At 50.2% G+C, this 20,963-nt stretch overlaps 1 protein-coding gene across 4 annotated transcripts in view; it reads left to right on the plus strand.

The window, feature by feature from the left end:
- The window catches only part of BUB1 (BUB1 mitotic checkpoint serine/threonine kinase), a 1,594,853-nt gene that overhangs the window by 830,409 nt on the left and 743,481 nt on the right, over positions 1-20,963 (plus strand). For all 4 annotated transcript variants that reach the window (XM_069606846.1, XM_069606848.1, XM_069606845.1 and 1 more), the window contains one exon: positions 11,342-11,464. In XM_069606846.1, coding sequence (XP_069462947.1) covers positions 11,342-11,464 — 123 coding nt within the window. The remainder of the gene's footprint in view (positions 1-11,341; positions 11,465-20,963) is intronic.

Raw genomic sequence — 20,963 nt, forward strand, 5'->3', positions numbered from 1 at the left:
GAAATTCTACTGCGTCGACCGGGATTCCAGGGAGGAGTCCAGGGTCGGCCAAGCAGTGCTGCGCAACCTGTTCGCCTGAGGTGAGCCTGGTGAGGAGGTAAGATGCTTAATGTTGAGTTGATGTGATGCTTAATGTTGAGCCTTTGCCACCTCCCGTGGTTGTGCATGTGTGTACTGCTATGTATTCTTTATTCATGAGCATGTGAATCCATGCCAGACCCCATGCTGGAGAAGGAACAAGTTACTTACCTGTAACTGTTGTTCTCCAGCATGGGTCTGGCATGGATTCACATGCGAACCCTCCCGCCTACCCCTCTGCGGCTCTTCACTTGATCATACTGCCACTTCACGTGCTTCCAAATCTGAGGATGGCTGCCAGAGGCGGTGCTTAGGTAGAGGGCAGTCATTGGCTGTGGTCAGTATGACGCAGAGACCAGTGATTGGTTATTACTACGAAAGACAGATCAGAAACGAAACTGATACTGGTTTTTTCTTTACCGAGGATTCCCAGCCTGACGACGGGGAATATTCATGAGCATGTGAATCCATGCCAGACCCATGCTGGAGAACAACAGTTACAGGTAAGTAACTTGTTCCTTCTTCAGACTTCTTTCCAGGTTTTAGTAACAGTATTATAACTGCTTCACGCGTTGTTGCTGGGAGAAAGCCTGTCTCCTGGGCCTCATTCCATACAGAATGGAGCTCAGGGACCAAAATTCCTTTAATTTCTTTATAGAATTCAGCCCCAAGGCCATCTGAGCCCGGAGCCTTTCCACTTGGAAGGGTCTTAATGGCCTCTGCTATATCGGACTGCGTAAACGGGCGTTCCAGTGCCTCCTTCGCATCAGTGGATAGGAGCGTGGTGGGTATTCCCGCTAAGTATTGTTTATTTCATCGTCAGCGGCGTCACTTTGGGGAGAGTACAACTGGGAGCAGAAATCATAGAAGACCTTCTCAATTTCCTTCTCATCTGTTACCACAACCACATCTGTTCTAGTTATACAAGGAATGATAGTGTGTCCCCGCTCCCCTCTCACCAACTTTGCCAGGAGTTTGCCTGGTCTTTGCTGTTCCCCATATCTGCTTGCGGCAGCAGGTCTGTCAAAGTAGCGTATCTCCAGATCTGCTGCCGTTTTAAATTCTTCCAATTGTGTCTTAATAACTAGCCTAGTTTGTGGTGTTGGGTTTGACTTCTCTTCTGATTTAGCAAGGTCGCCTTCCCGCCTACACAGTTCTCTGCGAATATCTTTGAGTACCCCAGTTCGGTTGACATGACAATGCCTCTGATGTATACTTTAAAGGCTTGCCACAGTATCACCTGGCTGCCCACCGTGCCCTCATTAATCTCAAAATATTCATTGATGTGTTGGGTCATGCTGGTCTTATATACATATTCTGTTAATGCAGCTGCTTTGAACCTCCATGGGGGGGTCTCTGTGCGGAGGCCTTGGGAAATGTGTATGGTTATCAATATTGGTGAATGGTCCGATAGCGTTCTGGGTTCTATCTTTACATCCGTCACCCAACCCAGGACTCTATTTGATACCAGCCAGACATCGATCCTCGAGTGCATATCATGCACGGCCGAATTAAAGGTATAGGCTTGTTGCGTTCCGTGTAGGGATCGCCTTACATCGCCAAGGCCTAAATCAGTCACATGGGTATGTATCATCCGGGCTGCGTTTGGAAGTGTTCTGGGGGCTTTGGATGTACGATCTAATTGGGTCTTAAGTATTGTATTCAGATCACGCCCGGCGATAATATGTACTGTTGGATATTTGGCACATTTCTGAAATAATCGGTAGTAGTATTTAGGATTGTCTATATTGGAGCCATATAGATTCATGAGCAGTTCCTCTGTAGTGGCCAGTTTTCCATGGACCAGAACATACTACCCATCAGGGTAACTGTCTGTGGCATAATGTACAAACGGTACTGATTTATGAATGAGTGCCAGTACCCCTCGGGCTCTGCTAGAGTAGGTTGTGTAAAAGCTTTGGTTCCCCCAACTAGGTGCAAATTGCTCAGCATGATGTCCCATCAAGTGAGTCTCTTGAAGATATACAATGTGGGCGCCCTGCCTATTAATGCAGGCCATAATTTTCCTCCTTTTCACCAGCATCCCAAGACCTCTCACATTCCAGCTCAGTAGTGTGAACCCATTTGGATTTCTCTCAGCCATTCTCAGTAATATAACTGTTAAACTAGTGTTCCTTAACATTATTGCCTGTGCAGTTGAAACATATCTGTGCATTTTGAACTTTATCCCCCAAACCAACATCCGTCCCCCACCCGCATAGTTCCCCGAACTTCAACTATGTTGTTCCCATTATCCCTCACAACTCCCTCCCCAACATGTCCAACCAGTCCATGGACCCGCATTGGGGGGGGTCACTATTGTGGCAGCAGAGGCCCTGAAACTATTCACTGTCTGCCCACATTGCTTCCTTACTTGTTAAGTTTCTAGAACACATAATAAACCTGAGGCTTTGTTATACATCTGTACACTAATTTATCAATGCTGTTAATGCAGCCTCACACTAATCTTACAAGGACATCGCCTGTTGCTTTGCTCGGTGTTGGTTCCGTGCCGGCGATACACTCCTACTTGTATCCTTTGAGCCGGTTATTTGCTTGGGTAATGTCGGGATGTTCGCCTCCACAAAGGTAGCTGCTTCTTCTGGAAAGGTGAAAAAGTATATCTTGTTGTTAGGTTGCAAACGGAGTCTACCTGGGTACAACATCGCATATGGCGCCTTGCGTTCACGCAGCATCTTTTTGACCCCTGTGAAGGATCGCCTCTCTTGCTGGACTGCCAGCATATAGTCTGGGAAAATCCGAATCACATTCGAGCCCAGTCTTATCTCCTATTTTTCTCTTGCGGTGCATAGTGCCAGGTCACTGTCTCTATAATTCATCAGTCTCGCAATTATAGGTCTGGGATATGCACCTGATTTCGGGCGTGATGCCGGCGATCTGTGAGCCCGTTGGACCACAAACATGGGAGACCAGCCCAGATCACCGAGTAGTTCTCTAAGCATTTCCTTCATTGCTAGTTCCATGGGACCTTTTGAAATGCTTCCTCCAGTACCCACACTATGCGTAAGTTATTACGTCGAGACCTGGCCTCCAAATCTTCGCATTTAAGTTTTACAGTGCATAAGTCCTTGGCCTTCTCAGTCACTGTGTTACGTAGCGTCTCAAGTTTGTCCTCAGTTGCACTGGTTTGCGTTTCCGCCTCTGTGATTCGGCTGGTGGCTTTTTCAAGTTGGTTTCTGATGGATGATACATTAGTGTTAATACCTTCCAGTCTGTCATTGATGGCTGCAAAGCACTGCTGCATTGATGCAAACACCGCCTGGGGGGTCCATAGTGACTGCCGGCGCTGGAGGCGTAGATTGCGAGGATTTCTCACTGTCTGCGTTGTTCATTGTGTTGATCTTGATGATGACCGTTGTAAACGTATCAATAGCACATTTTCCCTTTTTGGGGCCTACCCCCTTGGGCATTGTACTCTGCCACGCTACAATACCTTCAGACGGTGCCACCGTTTATAGCGTTTGAGTGGGTTATGCTTGCTGTGAAAGTGTTGCTGTGAAAGTTCACTCCTACATCAGGATTGACCAGATGTGACTGTTTAAGTAAAGCCTTAACCTCAGATGATATCACTCTGGCTGTTCAAGACTGCAGCTGCTTGTCAGAGTGCGATTGTCTCTGTTCACATATTGTTTGTGCCCTGGCCTAATAATCTAACTAAGTCTGTTAGTGCCTTTTGTAGCATCAAGCCTCACATCAGGACCATAGTTGCCACCATTAACTAGTTATGTGTTATTGCCAGGGCCAGCTGTACAGGTGTTCCCCTGTCCTCTTTTGTCAAAGAACCTGTTTTCTTCCCCTGTGCTGGGGCTGTGTGCGCTTTATCCAGGTGCCAGTTCCTAGCTTTGTGTGGACAAGTCACAAGCGTGGGCTGCAGTTGTCTGTTCTGTGGGTTAGCTTGTGCGTGTCTTGTGTCTCAACGGCCCGCTACCCCTGGACAGCAGCGTCAGGTCTTATGAGTATTCTCTGGGTGTTTTGTTAGTCTTTTGGCCCAAACGGATTAGGCGCTGTTGGGCACCATGGCGGTCCACTGTTGTCTATCTGAGCAGCTGTAAATATATGCAATAGGTTGTACCTTATGTTACCCCCAGACTGGATGTGCAGGGCGGCATGTCCGTGGTTGTGGATGGGCAATAGGGTCCAGCCTGCCCTGTCCCATGCAACTTTCTCGTGCTTTGTGCCCTCACTCAGATGTCTGTGTATATGCTGCCAGGCACGCAAACTTTCCTGTGTCCGCGTGAAGTTGCCAGTGCCCAGCCGCCTGACTCCACCACGGAGTACAAATCGCGTAGTGACGGTCTCGTACGAACTATTATGCCGAAGGGACCTCCGCGGCTTGTCAATCTCAGCACTTCATGCGCATACTGCGGCAGGAGAGAGTCCGAGCTTGGGCCGCCTTAGCCCAGACCCCCTTACAGTACGGCGATAGCGTTTCCCCGGTCTGCAGGCTTACCATCACCCTCCTGTTTGTCACGGATCATCCACTGAGTGCGGCAGCCGAGCATGGCCACTCTGCTGCGGTGTGTCCTTCGGGCAGACTGCTTCTTCCTCACGCTCCGGTCTGCGATTCCTCCATTGAGGGGATGTCGGGCATTACTGTCCGCTAGCGCTCAATGGTGAAACCAGAGCGCCAGCGGGTCGCCACTGGGGGGTTGGGGAGTTATCCCTTCAGTGGATCGCCCTCACTCACCGAGATTCCACACTTCATGGAGCCTTTTGCGCTGGGGAGGTTGGCGCTGGGTGCGTCCCTGAAGACCTTGGTTGTTGCCTGCCTGGAGTCTTCCCGCTTGGCCAGGCTGCAGTATTACGTCACTGGGGGTCCTGCCTTTGGACGGTGTATCTCAGCACACTTTGCACCGATCCAGCTGATTTTTCTTTTTTCACGTGTTGCTAAATGTTTCCGATGCCTTTTCTATGATTTTTTTGTAAAAGTCAGACTATTTTCAGCAAGTTTATAAAATTCAGGCCGCTGTATCCCCAGGATATGAATATTGATGAGGTGAGGAATCTGTGTGGGGGAACATGTATCAGAAGGAAAATTACTAGGGGTAAGTAATTTGTTTGTCTCTGCGCATGCTACCAAATTCCCTGTTGGATTGTTTGGTGATGATCTTCGGTTTTCTAAAAAGTGAACTTGTCACTCCCCACTCATGGGACATGTTGGAGGACTTGCCACCTACACAGGCTCATTCCCCACTACGTCCTCTACTCTGTAGTAATTCATTTCAGGAGGAGATCGTGTCTGGTGTATCTGGCTTTGGTTCTAAGGGTCCCCAGGCTTGGACAACACCTCTGGTTTAGATATCCTTCTGACGCTAGGTAGTACTCCTTCTTTCTTCCAAAAATTGATTGAGAAGGTGGTGGAGACATTGGGATTGCATGCTCCCTCTGGACCTTTGGTTCAATAAGACCCAACTGATTGATTTTTTTTGGAAGTGGTTCGATCCTTTTTCTCTTTAATCCGATGGTGGTTGCAGCCCCTTGTTGTTTTTCTGGGAGAAACCGGCCTTAGTCACAGTAGTAAACTTGGGCTACTCTCACGTCAAGTCCCCTTTCCTCCATACTGCATGGCGTCCCTTCCTAGGGACGGCAGACGGAACCTTTTTCACCAGAAAAAACCTTCATCCCCTTTAAATTTAGAGGCGCACGGAGGTGTGGCCCTAGGAGCATGCGCTACCCTGACTCCGCCCACTGGCACCACACCTCAGTCCCCTTTTCCGCGTCGACGGGAACGGGCCGATTTCACCTGCGCTCTTGAGTTTGGCTTCGGCCATGTAATACCACACGCTCTTCCCTGGATACTTTCTTCTGTGTTTTTGTCATCTTTGTCTTCTTTTTTCAATCAGTTATTCGGTCCTCTGGCGTCACACACTCCTCCCCAGTGCATGTCGACTTTAGTGGGCTTCAGCTACTTTTCCTATACATCAGATCCACTCTCTTTGCCTCCGCTGCCTTTGCCCCAACCATGGATGGGAAGGTTGTACCGTGTGCAATTCACTATTTGCGCGCCCTGTAGAATGGACTGGCTAGGAGGAGGGAGCTCTTTGAGAGGTCGCCTCCAGAGGACCTGAAGGACTTCGTCAAATATCAAGGCCCAAGGTAGGGTCGCTGTTTTCCAAAGCACCCCACAAGGGTGACACCTTCCCTAGGAAATGCCTGAGCGGGAGGAACCTCCTCAGGTTCTCATACCAGTACGAGTACCGAGGCTAATTCAGCTACCGACCGCCAGGCCGAGGGGTCCGTAGAACCTCCCGAAGACAGTGCTGAGGGACTGGAAGGTTTTTACTGGGGGTACCCCCGATAGGGCTACGCCCTTGTACAGGCAACATGGCAGAGACTGTGCCTACACGCAGCACTACCAGCGACTTTGTCGACAGCACACACCTACCAGACCTCGGCCTGAGGTGCAGGGCAGGTCTCATGCTCCGCCGTCAAGAGTCCTGTAGGAGGCTGGGCCTAGTGAGCCAAGCACTACAACTTCAGCACGTGGCATGCAGGTCGACAAGATGGCCGCTCTTTTGGGTGAACATGTTACAAGGTGGGACTGGGGTCAACCAGGTACGTGTCCTACATTTTATCCATCAGCAGCGCAGGGCAGGTTCCTACTGAAACCAACTAGACAGAATACGCACCGGCCCCAGCAGCCGCCCGCAATCCCGTCAATCTCACCTGCTACCCCACCAGTCTACGAGGGCAGGTTCTTTGAAAAGTTCCTCACACTCGTGAGATTACCTCAGATGAGGGCCATCCTCAGGGATGCCATTAGGGACATGCTCCCTCCGGCCTGCCGTCCACACCCATAGTCATTCCTCCTATGGCTCTACACCTGCAGGCCCTGTTGCAGCCGCCGCTGCCTGCTCCGGCTCCTTGGATTCGGGCTCCCCTGCCTCCCACAGTTCAGGCGGTTCTGTACCAGCCTCTGCTTCAGCCTCTGGCACCGGTCTCCACACCTCTGACCTCGGCGCCCAGCACTGCTTCTCCCGCGCCGGACGCTGAGGTGGACACAGATGAGGAAGAAGACCCCTATACACCATAGTCAGCCAAGGCCTTCCATGAACGACTTGCTGGTCTGGCACAGTACCTGGGCCTTCCACAGCCCGAAATCGGACAAGAAGCAGGGGTACTTGCTGAGGTCCTCGCTGTACGCCCCTCGGCTAGAACGGTGATCCCGATGCAAAAGGACGTTGTCGCCCTGGCTAAAAAGTTGCTCAAACCCCACTCTGTCCAGCCGGTCAATCGACGCCTGGATGCCAAGTACAGGCAAATTGAGGGGGGATACACTCTTGCTGTCGGCCCTGAGAACGGCCTGGCTCCGGGCTACTAAATTTAATCTGGACACCAGGATCGCATATTGGACCTTCCATTAGAGGGTGGTGTCCACTCCACCACCGATGAGGAGCTAGATAAAATGAAAAACAGTTTGCAAACTGCAAAGTTTTTATCCTTACAAAGGCCATGTACAAGGCGTACACCCAGTAACATCAACGCTCCGACAAGGGGGCGGGTGTTCAGAGGGTTCCACGGCTTCCAAGACTGGAGGTCCAGGCAGCCCGACCGTTCGCCGAGTCAACGCCGGTGCTAAGGGTGTAAGGGCTTTTTCCAGTCCTCCTCCTCTGCAACAGCCTCAGAGGGAAAGCAGGCATGACGTGCCCCAGGTGGGGGGCAGGCTTACCCTTCATGTGCAGTTCTAGCGCAGAATTACCCCTGGATCCTCTCTGTAGTATCCACGCGCTACCACCTTCCGATCCCTTCCTCTCCTCCCTCCTCCCCTCCACTCCCACAGATTGGGACAGCAACTCTATTGGCAGAGATTAGGTTGCTCGTCGAGAGCCAGGCAGTGGAAGAAGTCCCAGCCTCCCAGCGAAGATTGGCCTCTATTCCAGGATTTTCGCCATACAGAAGAACAACCAGGCTGGCCTGAGAGTTGTCGGATCTTTCCACCCTCAACTTCTCCCTCCCTCTTCAAAAATTCAAGATGGTGGCGCCAGCACTCCTTGCAGAGTCATTGTGCAGGGGAGACTGGATGTGCCCCCTGGATCTGAAGGATGCGTATCTCCACATCCCTATTTGGAAGCCACATCGGTCCTTCCTTCGGTTCAGGATTGTGTGCTGCCATTTCCAATAAAAGGGGGCTACCCTTCAGCCTCAACTTGGTTCCCAGGGTGTTAACCAGACTCATGAATGTAGTGGCAGCCCTACTCTGGGCACATAGCCACCATCTCTACCCGTACCTGGACGACTGCCCGTCGGGACCCAATATTCGGAGGCGGTGCACCGCACTTACTCTGCCCTTATGAGCACACTCCACGAGTAGGGATTTTCGGTCAACCTCAAGATGTCTCAGCTGCAGCCTACGCAGAGACTGACTTTCATGGGCCTCAAATGGGACATGAACTCAGAGTTTTCCACTCAGAGGACATCATCACGGCTACCAAGAGGGCCACCACTCACTTCCTCACCCGACAAGTGATCATCTTCCCTGTCCTGGACGGTTTGCTCATTTGAGGGCTTCCACTGTTCTTCACGAAGCGCCAGGTTTTGCTGTCTCATTCGCTCCAGTTCATCAGCCTCGTCTTTGACATCTGTCTTGGCAGTACTTTCCCTCCTGAAGATCGGGTGGCAAATATCCTTCAGAAAGTGCATGTATTCCATTCCCTCTGGCTAGTCCCAGGCCTCTGTCTCTGTCTCGTCTGGGCATTATGGACCCCTACTTACGGGTCCCATATTTGAGTTCTTTCCATAGGCTTTAATGTCGGTGGTCTGTCTTTGCGCCCCAAGTTGCACCATTTGCAGGTCTCTGGTAACGTGTTATCAAGATCCTGTTTTGTAGACCCCGAGAGAGAAGTTGCAGAGAAGGTTTTTGCTTCAGCAACCCTGATCCTTACTGACGTGTCACAGACGCATCCGTGAAGGGGTGGGTTCCGTGACATGTATCTTAGGTGAGCAGTTTCTGGTTTTTGACAGCTCTGGTGATGGGTGACCTAGCTGGCTCTTGTTGTCTTCTTCCCCTCTGTGTGAGGCAGAAATGTACTAGTATTGACAGACAGCACTGTAGCTATGAACTAACTCGCCAAACTGGGTTCTCTGAGACACTGGTTGTGGCCTCTGGAGAATCTTCTCTGATGGAGGACTATCTACAGCCAGGGTGGAAAACGTTGCCGCTGATGCTCTGAGCAGACACATTGGCCTTCTACAAGTTGCAGCTCTGGCATGAAGCACCGTAGATAATCACAATTTTAAGGACTCCTCGGGTAGACCTCTTTGCTTCAATTGTAAACAGGAAGTGAAAGTTGAGCTCCAGGAAATTTCATCTGCAGAGTTCTCTGGGAGACACCTCAGTTGACGAGTTTAACTTTGATTTCCTCTATACATTCCTGCCAATCACTGTCATCTAGCTAATTCTCAGGAGGCTGCAGCAGTTCGGTCGACGTTGATTATGATCGCTCTGGACTGGGTCCAGTGGATGTGTTACCCAAGTTCTGGACATGCCCATCTGTCCTTCCTGACTCTTCCTGGCAAGCGTTTACCTATTCTCCACTTGTGGTTAGATCCACTGTCCAAGCTTCAGCAGCCTGAACCTTCATGCTTGGAGACTGAGGTACAAGGAGTGTGCATCTGGTGATGTCCTCTGCTCAGAGACCGACCGCCACGTCCATTTATGTTTGAAGGTGGTGCACGTTTTCAGCTTTATGTTGGATGAGATGTCTTGTCCATTTCTCTTGTCCAAAGTCCTCTGTTCTGCATTTTTGGCTTTCCTTGGCCCAGATTGTACTAATTGGCCAGCAGATTGGCACTTTGAAACCCTGCTGCTATTTAATTCTTTAGAGAACCCTTGTGTATAGTTTTCTTCAGTCCCTCTATTATGCTGCAGTTTTTGTGCGGTTTGTGTAACCATTTTCCCCCGCTCCAGTTTGTTCCTCTGCCCGTTTATTTTTTGTTTAGACTTTACTTAAGGTATCTCTGTTTGAGCTCTTAGATTTGTAGTAAAGGCTGCTCACGGTCAAGGTGATCTTCCTGGTGGCCATCGTTTCCGCCTGGTGGGTGAGTGAGCTCCAAGCATTGTCTGTTAATCCTTCCTACTTGGTGTTTTCCCAGGAGAAGTTGTCTTCTTTCGGAACACCTCGTCTCAGATTTCAATCTCTCTGAAGAACAATCTTCATGTGTTTTTTCCACCTGCCTCATCCCTCTGAGAGGAAAGAGTGATTAGATTGGCTGAACTTGGTGAGGTGTTTCGCACATGAGGTCAGGAATGACGACCAGCTCTTTGTAGAGTGTGCTTGTTTTGCTCTTTCTGCTAGATCAGTCCTTTCTCCCAGCATTTCCCCATCTCCCTCCCAGCCTGCCTCTTTTGTCAACTCGCAGTAGACCTTCTCTGTTCTGAAATCCTTCAGCTGCTGAATGCCATCGAAGAAAGTGCAACTGTGGTCCTGCGTCTTGTCGGCTCATATTTACTGGCCTGATATTTTGTCCAGCCTAGACAAACATCTGCATGCTCTGCGCCCTGGTGATGAAAACGTTTCTAAAGACAACTGGCATGTGAGATAGGATGTACAAGTTGAGCAATCTGTTGGAGGAAGTACTAATGCAAAAGACTGATTGTTATAATCGGGTAATTAAATTGTTCTTTTCTCATGTTATTCCAATGGGAATTACAGCACTTTAAAATGGTTACTTATGGTCTGCAACTTAAGGTTTTATTGCCTTCTTTACTGTGTAAGTAAGTTCATTAAGCAAAAAAACATTACATGTCATCAAATGAGTATTCAGAAAGGGCTTCAGAATTAAATGGTTACCAAGTGTTTTATTGGTGGCCATGACTATGGCGTTCTAGAGCTCAGTTAGGGGTCCTTGCTGTCCCACATCAGTGATGTTTTGTGTACCTTCCTTCTAACATACTGTTAAACATGTCCGTGTTTAGTGGCCTTATTTCTCCTCTTAACATGCTAAATAAACTATTGACTGGGGTTTTATTTTTTATTTTTAAATGTTTGTTGGGATGCAGCTTTAGTGCATTAGCACATTAATGGTCTAATTTTTGCAGTGATCTTGAGTGTTTAAGAGTAGTCATGAAATGTGAACCTGTTTGTATTTTTGCTTTTGTTCTGAATTATTTTCTTTTGTCGACCTATGAATGTTTTTATTGCAGACTTATTTAACAAAACATTCTCATAATGTATTTTTTATAGGTGAATGTCGGTCTAGCCATTTCAGTCAAATAAGACCTGCATTTTAACTTTTTTTGCAGGTTTCATATTTGAAATGTTTCAAACACAACCTGGATCTGCTAATGTGGAGGAGGATTATGAAGAAGCATTTGCCAAAGATAACGGAAACGAAATGGATCTGGAGGCGTTCTGTAAAAATGATGGTAGGTACTCCTAGGTTTCATAATAAAAGTGATCTTTTGAAAAAAATGTGGGAGCCCCTCTACTGAGAACGAACAAGGACAAATAACATGTTCTTTGGGAAGGTGCCCACTCGGCAGGTTCTAGAACCATATTTTAGCTTCTGTAATTTTCCGAGGTGGAATATCCATTTACAGATCCGTCAGTTTCCACCCAAGAGGGCAGTCCACCACTGAAAAGCTAGGCAATTCTCCACTGAACAAGAGTACCAACAGCAACCCCAGACCCATGTTTCGGCCTTGTTGGGTCACCTCATTGAAGTGAATTGAAGCTGTGCCTATCTAAGCACAGTCACACTTTCTCTGGTCTTGGTGGGCCTCATCAGCGAGTTGCCAGTCACGTGTGAGGCTTTCTGTAAAAATGAAGGTAGGTACCTCTTTAAGTTTCACAATGAGGTCATCTTGCCTTTTTTGGAAAGTGTACCACAAATCCAAACTGTTGCTTTACCCCATAAAAACTGTCTAAAACCTTGGAAAAGTGGCATTGGTATAGATTTCTACTTTCCTTTCTGCTTACAAACTGCTGCTTTTTAAATTACAAATATGCAGTTGTGATGGACCTGTTGATTTTTTTTTCTTTGTTTTTTTTTTTTTTCCGATCGTTCTATTGAAGCAAAACATAGTGTCGATACTAGGCATCTGAGTGGTAAGTCACAGATTGACCCTTTGTCTCTTTAGGTTCAGCAAATACTGATGCTACCTGATTTCTTTCTTTCTTCCCCAAATCTTAGAAATTGTATTTCATGACCCTGCCCACACTGGATATATTTTGTGCAGAGAGGAGGTAAAAGAAAAGACAGAGGAGAACCTTAACCTGTAAGATGTCATCTCGTTGGGGTAGTTTTCATATAATTATCCCTATTGCCATCTCTAAGGCCATCAAAATCAATATGAACATCGTGCAGGAGCTAAAGAGAAAGCTCAATGTTCCTAAACTCCAGAGAATCCACAAAAGAAACTCAGCCAGAAGACCAGGCACAACCAATTGCCCCTGCATGTGCCAAGCCTTTTACAGTGTTCATTTGGGGGAACATTGACTTTTGCCCCATAGATGTACCCTCAACCCTTCTAGGTACTGTGATGACTCCTGTGGAGTCATCACTGATCTCCAGCCTAGGGTCTCCTCCCATGTGGCTGGGTTCGGCAGCCGCTACCTCATCCTAGAGGTGGTATTATGAGGAAGTACATGGGAAGCGATGGCTGTCGGGGAGATGTGGTGATTTTCCTCGGGAGGGACGCAGTATTCTTCTCCATGGTGGGAGAAAGACCCTATGATTCCCAAATCCCTAATGGCCTGTTATACATATCCCTATTATTGTAAAATCCCCAAACCCCTTCTTTTCAAATACCCTCGCCCGAATATTCATACCTTACAAATAACCAAAACACAATTAACATCTCCTAGTCATGATGATATAATAATAGGCAAGAAACGCAAACAGAATATCCTTAGAATCTGTTAATTGTATTGACTCAATTCCCATGGTGCCTCCGGTACTAAGACGAAGAAGAGGGATAAGGAATAAATGTCGATTGAGAGAAGCCCTAAATATAATGTGCTGTATACTTGTAGAAGGAACCAGCTGTGCAGGACATTTATTTAAAGAGGACTTTCACCAACAATCGTAGGAAGTTATGTTTGGAGACTGAAGGAGAAAGCGCAGTCCGGGCGAAGCAAAGTAGCAAGGAAAGGCAGACGTGCTGAAGCAGGTCGCTTGGGAGCAGGCAAGTGCTCCTGGACTGTTGGGTCATCAGCCTGTGGTACCGGCGTGGCGAGACACGCAGAGGAGTGAGGCAGGCTCCAGGGAGAAGCCCCGGGAAAACAGCAACAGCGTGGAAGCTTTACCGGGCGTAAAGGCCAGCCGCAGCCACGTTACCCGCGAGTGAACGCGAGAGCGGTGACGATGCTGGACGCGGGTCCGCCAAGCGGGAGACTCCGTTCTCGCCTTAAAACTTCACCACAGCAAGATGCAGGAGGTCGGGGACGCACAAACACCAGTGAGTTATCCCTGTGACGGGGACTCCCAGGGCGTACTGACACGCACTCGAACAGTTAAGTGCCATTTTAATACAGGCCAAGTAAACCTGATACTGTATTTGCACAATTCCTCATGCCTGAGTGTTGGGGCGTATTATCATTTTTATGCTTCATCTACTCTCCTAGTGAGACCCCAGCACTTTTTTCTGGATGTTTGGACATTTTTCTTTCTATCCATAATGAGGGGAGCCTTTTCCCCCTGTTCGTTGTTATTTGCTCTCACTTTTGGAAGTTGAGAAGTGGAACTTGAACAAGTCTTAATTCGTGAGGTCCACACGGGGGAGTTTGAGGCAAGTGAAATAATAAGTTAAAGTATTGACCGTATTACAGAGTTACTGTGCTATGCTGGAAGTTAAAGAAACGTGGAAAGACCTGGTGAACAATACACATCAAGCAAACAAACGAAGATACGTGGCAGAGTAGTATACCAGGGGGTCTGCAGTGACCAGAAGGGGGTGATTCCTGACAAGAGTGTATCGGGTAATCCCTAAAGTCAATGACAAAGGGACATACAGTAGATGGTTCCTAGCAGTAGAGTCCACCAGGAGATCTAAAGAGTCAATTGAAGAATTCCTGGCAGGGGGAATACACCAGGAAACCATTCTTGAAAGTTATGTGAAAGAGATTTTTCCATCCTGTCATTTATGGAGTAGTTGGGACAAATAGGCATTCTTACATCCTTCAAAGCTGAAGAGACTTTTTTGCCACCTTTCAAACAGTGTCACAAGAAAAGGCATTTATACTATTTCTGAGGAATTATTGTTTGGGAAAAGACACTGTTGCCATTTCTTAAGACACTGCTTTTGGGAAAGAAATATCTTGGTCATCCTTTAAATTCAGACCTTAAGAAAACCACTGTGGTTGATTTAGCTGAAATAATCCAGGGGAAGGGACCCCCTCCTGGATTCAAAGATTGTTTGTTGAACTTTTATCTTGCTTTCTTCACCCTTTTCATTAAATAAAATGCACGTCATTTACCGTCCAACATTCGATTATCTGTTTAAGTGTAAGTGTCAGACATAGTTTGAACACACGGACTGTTTTAGTTTTGACGATGGGACATACTCCTCTTTAGTTTTCGCTTCGTAAGCAGCAAACCGCTGTTTGGGATAGGGACACAGACCTTTATCCAGCCCCTTTTCTTAAATAAAAATGTCTCAGGTTGAAAACATTACAACTTTGTACCTCCCTCTCATTTCTGACCTCTCACATAATCATAAAGAAGCTTCTGTCGCATATTTTCAATAGCTGCTTCTTTATGCTTTGCAGATCTTCCCTCCATAACTTGCTACTCCTACGCAACCGACACCCAGATTCTGATCCGATTAGATCTTGATCAGGCAGAGGTGTTGTCGTGTCTGCGGGAGTGTCTGACAGCTGTTGAAGATTGGATGAACTACAATTGGCTCAAATTAAATGGAGATAAAACTGAGGTAATGGTGATGGGCTATCCCCCTGATCCTACGCTCTGGGTGTCCTCCTTCTGCCCCTCTTCCCTGGGATCTCTTCCGATCGCGGTAAAGAAAGTGAAAAACTTGGGTGTCGTTCTATCTGCTTCACTCTCTATGGACCAACAAGTCACTGCTGTATGCCAGGCTGGTCACTTCCGGCTGAAAATACTGAGGAAGGCATTGCCTCTGATTCCTGGCCTACTGCCCCGCCGGTTGTAGCAGCCATGGTCATATCACGGATAGACTATTGCAACTCCCTGTATCTGGCCCAACCTAAGGGCGTGATTAAACGGTTGCAGCGGTTGCAAAATCTGTTTGCACGGGTAGCCACTGGCACACCTTTTGGAGCCCATATATCTCCTGTGCTTCAGACTCTCCACTGGCTCCCGGTGGTTCAGCGGGTGGAGTTTAACACTTTATGTATAGTTCTCCAGCATGGGGTCTGGCATGGATTCACATGCTCATGAATATTCCCCGTCGCCAGGCTGGGAATCTTCGGTAAAGAAAAAATCAGTATCAGTTTTGTTTCTGATCTCTTTCTTAGTAGTAACCGATCACTGATCTCTGGGTCATACTGCCCCCAGCCAATGACTGCCCTCTCCCTAAGCCCCGCCTCTGGCAGCCATCCTCAGATTTTTACTTCACGCTCGGGAGTCCTCGTGTTTAGCTCTCGAGTTTTTTACTGTGTTTTCATGTTTCTTCAGGAGATTTTCTAATTTTTTCGGTTTAATCGAGCCTCAAGCTCCACCGTTTCTACCTCCGATAACGGGGACCCGTTTCGGAATTCTTCTACGCCCCTCAAGGGTGAAGTTTTCGTCTAGTTTACACTTCTTGCAGGATTCCGGAAGATCTGTGGCCTACCTCAACGGACATGGCCCAGGACAAGGGAAGCTCGACGCCCGGATCCAAGCTGTTCAGGTGCTGCCCTGGATGCGGATTACAGAACGTTTTCAAGGAGGACAAGCATTTGCGATGTCTCTACTGCCTTCATGAGGACAAGACGCACGTGGAGAAAGACTGTGCGTTCTGCAAGAACCTTTCGAACGGACCAAACAAGATGGTCGTTCCCGCCTCGCCGCCTGGCTGGAGAGGGGCACAGCAGGTGAGAAGAAGTCTGAGCGGGCTTCTAAGTCCTATGAGGGCGCCCGCCGACGGGGGCCCAACAGAAAGCCAAGCACCGCGAGTCCGCGGGCACCAGGAGCGCCGAAAGGTCGGGCTCTTCGGTTGCCAAGCCAGGGCGCTACTTGCCCGGCACGTTCGACCACGAGCCAGCCCTCTGGTTCAGGGAAGAGGAAGTCCGAGAACCCGGGTAGGCCGCTGGAGCGGACCTGGTCGATCTCGAAGGGGGAGCGAGGCGCTGACCCTCCCCCCAAGGCGAAGGCCCAGGACGCACCTAAAGTGGTGAAGGCTTTGATCACCCTGGCAAAGGCCTCTACCGACGTGGTCGCTGCGACCCTGGCGGAGCCGGCTTAGACTACGCCTGTGGAAACGCCCTCTGGGCCCAGAGTATCCCTGCCAAAGCAGAGGGAATCCTCTTTCCAGCCCATCGCTAAGACCCCTTTGAAGCCCCTGGCTGAAAAAGAAGGGGGGGAACGGTGGCCATTACAGACTCGGAATCAAGAGGAGGAACTGGTGGAAACCGAGAACGGCCTCAACGAAAGGTCCATAGGCCTTAACGAGAGGTTTGAGAAGCTTCGATCCCAGGGGACGGTCCCTGCTGACGTGATCGAAGATAGCGACGATGACGACGAACAGGGCCCAGTGGAGCGGCCATCCCATCCGTCGCAGCCATTGCCCGAGCCCCAGGATAGCTCGGCGGCCATTTTGTTGGCAATCCAATCCTTATGTACCGAGATAAGGACGAGATTACCACGGACCCCGGCGGAGGATCCAGAACCAGGCCCGTCGGGAAGCCCTCCGAACGGAGGAGAGTCCACCCCGCCCTTCGTGCCTGCGAGACCGGTTGACCCCTCATCCCCCTCGCCGGACCCTAGAGAGGATACGGCGTCGGATACAGCTACTGGGACGTGCGATGACGGCGGCGATGACACAGCGGACATCCCGTCGCTGCCGCTTCCCTCAACCTCCCCCCCCCCCACCCCCCGCGCGGGCGTCTCCAGCCGACGAGATTGGCTCTTTCCACGCCATGATAACCAGGGCATCCGAGGAGCTCTTCCAGCTCTGCCCTGAAGAACAGTAAAAGGAGGGGTTTCTGTACCAACGACGAGAGGCCAAGAGGAAGACGGTCCTTGCGGTTCCTTTACTCGACATCTGGGACGAGAGGGGCTTGCTGTCCTCAAGAACCCTTCCACGACACCGGCCAAGAGGGAGAGGTACGAGAAGAAGTACCGAGTCCCCGATGCCGCCCCCTTGTGCCTCAGGACCCAGCCCACGCCGGACTCGGTCGTCTCGCCAGCGGCTAAGAAGAAGGCAGCGGGTGCGGCGGCTTCAACTTCCACTTCCCCGCCGGACAGCGAGGGCAAGAAGTTGGACTCTATGGGACGAGTCATCTCGTCGGCGGCGACGACGATTAAGGCGGCCAATGCCTTGTCGATCGTGGCCCGCTACGACAGGGAGTTCTGGTTCAAGATAGCTCCCCTGCTAGACTTCCTGCCTGATGACAAAAGGGCGCAGGCCCTAGAAATTCTGCAGGAAGGCGAGGTGGCGTCGGATCACGCCATAACGGTGGCAACGGACATTGCCGATACCGGATTTCGCCAACTGGGCAACAGAGTTTGCCTCCGACGACGAGGATGGCTCAAAGCGATAGACTTTCGCCAGGACGTCTAGACCAGAGTGTTGGACATGCCGTTCGGCAACAACCTTTTTGGTAAGGCAGTGGACGAGTCTCTACAGGCCATCAAGACCGACTCGGAGACGGCCCGGCCCCTTGAGGTGCTTCAACAGCGATGGCCCTTTCGGAGCTCCGGAGGCAGACAGGGTGCCTCCAAAGGATCTAGCGGTGGCTCCTCCACTTACCGCCAGGCGGCTTGCTCCTCTTCCCAGGAGGCCTACAGAGGTCGCGGCAAGCAAGGGGGATCCCGCCGTCGTCAAGGAAGCCAAGGCGGCAAGGCCGCCTCCAAGCAAGACTGACCCGGCCGGGTTGTGGGGGGTGGGGGGGGGCCCACCGAAGCACCCCGGTGGGAGGCCGGCTGACGAAGTTCATCAGCGTGTGGGAGTCCATCTCCACTGACCATTGGGTGCTGGACACCCTGGCCAACGGGCACTCACTGGAATTCCAAAAGAAGTGCCCTGGCATTCCGCACGTGGCCAGGAAGGAGAATCACATCCCTCAACTGCTGTTGGAGGTAAAGGCGATGCTCAAGAAAGGTGCCATCGAGCTCGTCCCCAGGAGGCTTCGGAGTGTACTCAAGGTACTTCCTCGTCAGAAAGAAAACAGGCGGTTGGCGCCCCATCCTGGACCTGCGTCGGTTAAACAAGTACATCAAGGCGCAGAAATTCAGGATGGTCACCCTCCAGCACGTGCTGGGACAGCTGGAGGAACGTGACTTCCTATCGTGGTTGGACCTGGAGGATGCTTACTTCCACATCCCCATTCTAAAAAGGTACAGGAAGTTCCTCAGGTTCGTGGTTCAGGGACGTCACTACCAATTCAGAGCCCTACCGTTCGGATTAAAGTCGGCATCCAGGGTCTTCACCAAGTGCCTGGCACCAGTGGCGGCGTGGCTGCGCCTGCAGGGGATCCACGTCTACCCCTTCCTGGACGACTGGCTAATCCGGGCAAGGACAAGGGAACTTGCCGTCGAACATACGGCGAGGACCGTCCGGTTACTCACGGAGTTGGGGTTCACCATCAACTACCCCAAATCCATCGCAAGTGGCACTGTTTCTGCGAGCGAAGCTCGATACAATGGGGCAATTGGCCTCCCCTTCAGAAGAGAGGACCAAGACCATCCTGGGCAAGGTGCGGCGCCTGTTGGCCATGGACGCCTCCATTAAAATACATCTGGCTGCTATCTCCCGATAAACCAGGACTACGGGACTGGCGTCCTTGTGGTCTCATCGCCTGGTGAAGAAATTCATGAAGGCACTGTGCCGATCATTCCCGCCGGTGAAGGCTCCGGCCCCGGCGTGGGAGCTCAACGTGGTGTTGACCAAGCTCAGGGGACCTCCGTTTGAGCCTATGTACTCAGCTTCGTTGAAATTCTTGTCGTGGAAAACAGCGTTTCTTGTGGCCATCACCTCTGCACGACGAGTGGGAGAGATCCAGGCCCTTTCCTGCAAGCGCCCGTACTTGACTTTTCACGACACAAGGGTAGTGCTCAGGACGCACCCCTCCTTCATGCCCAAGGTGCCGTCGGACTTCCACCTCAACGAACCCTTGGTGTTGCCTGTTTTCTTCCCGTCGCCTTCGTCGCCGGCTGAAAGGACTTTGCACTCGCTGGATGAGGCTAGAGCGCTGAAGTTCTACGTGGACCGCACAAAGAATTTTCGGAAGACGTCACAACTTTTTGTGAACTTTGGACCTGTCAATCAGGGGAAGGCTCTCTCAAAGGCCTCCATCTCCAGATGGCTCTCCGGCTGTATCATGTACTGTCATCGGTTGGCAAACCGACCGCTGCCCGGCCGTCCGAGAGCCCATTCCACCAGAGCGATCGCAGCTACCACGGCGTTCCTATCTGGTGTGCTCCTGCTGGACATCTGCAGGGCTGCTACGTGGACGTCGACGCACACCTTCACGAAATTCTACTGCGTCGACTGGGATTTCAGGGAGAGTCCAGGGTCGGCCAAGCAGTGCTGCGCAACCTGTTCGCCTAAGGTGAGCCTGGTGAGGAGGTAAGAGTTGCTTAATGTTGAGTTGTTGTATTGCTTAATGTTGAGCCTGTTGCCACCTCCCGTGGTTGTGCATGTGTGTACTGCTATGTATTCTTTTATTCATGAGCATGTGAATCCATGCCAGACCCCATGTTGGAGAAGGAACAAGTTACTTACCTGTAACTGTTGTTCTCCAGCATGGGTCTGGCATGGATTCACATGCGAACCCTTCCGCCTACCCCTCTGCAGCTCTTCACTTGGTTATACTGCCACTTCACGTGCTACCAAATCTGAAGATGGCTGCCAGAGGCGGGGCTTAGGGAGAGGGCAGTCATTGGCTGTGGTCAGTATGACTCAGAGATCAGTGATTTGTTACTACTACGAAAGTCAGATCAGAAACGAAACTGATACTGATTTTTCTTTACCGAGGATTCCCAGCTTGACAACTGGGAATATTCATGAGCATGTGAATCCATGCCAGACCCATGCTGGAGAACAGTTACAGGTAAGTAACTTGTTCCTTACAGGTAAGTAACTTGTTCCTTCACTGCACCCTGCACAATCGGGGTGCAGAATATCTCCAAGCCAAGTTCATCCGCTACTACTCCACCCGCAACCTTGACTCAGCTACTGCCGAACAAGTTGTTGTGCCAAGATACAAACGCGGCGGGGTTGGCGGTCAGGATTTTTCCGTCGCTGCGGTAGCTCTGTGGAATAATCTTCCATGTGCCATTAAGAAAACTATTTAGCGTTTAGGAGGCTGGTGAAAACCTATTTATTCTGATCTGCCGTGTCTTCAGTTCTTACTTTCTCCAGCAGCGCCACGATACCTTCGGGTGACCGTGCGCTTTACAAGGAGAGATCATAATTTAATCTTTAGTAGGAGGTTTGGTAGGACAATGCACGTCTAGAAGCCAGGACATGTGCAGACTTGAAATCCGCTGCTGGAAAACGGAAAGGACCAGAAAACGAGCCTTCTCTGCCTACGCCCCAGAACTATGGAACTTCCTCCCTGTCAGCACCAGACTCTCAACCGCGCTCCTACAATTCAGAAAAGAACTCAAGACCCAGTTCTTCAAGGAATCTGTGTCTCAACACCTAGGCCATCACGCACCACACCACCACAACCCCTGTACCAATTGATTCGCTTGACACTACACGCCCCTCTTCACCCCGCCACTTGTTGCAGATGTACCCC

Source organism: Ambystoma mexicanum, chromosome 4p (genome assembly GCF_040938575.1).
Source record: "Ambystoma mexicanum isolate Mex_15411 chromosome 4p, UKY_AmexF1_1, whole genome shotgun sequence".
In the NCBI taxonomy this organism is placed as follows: domain Eukaryota; kingdom Metazoa; phylum Chordata; class Amphibia; order Caudata; family Ambystomatidae; genus Ambystoma; species Ambystoma mexicanum.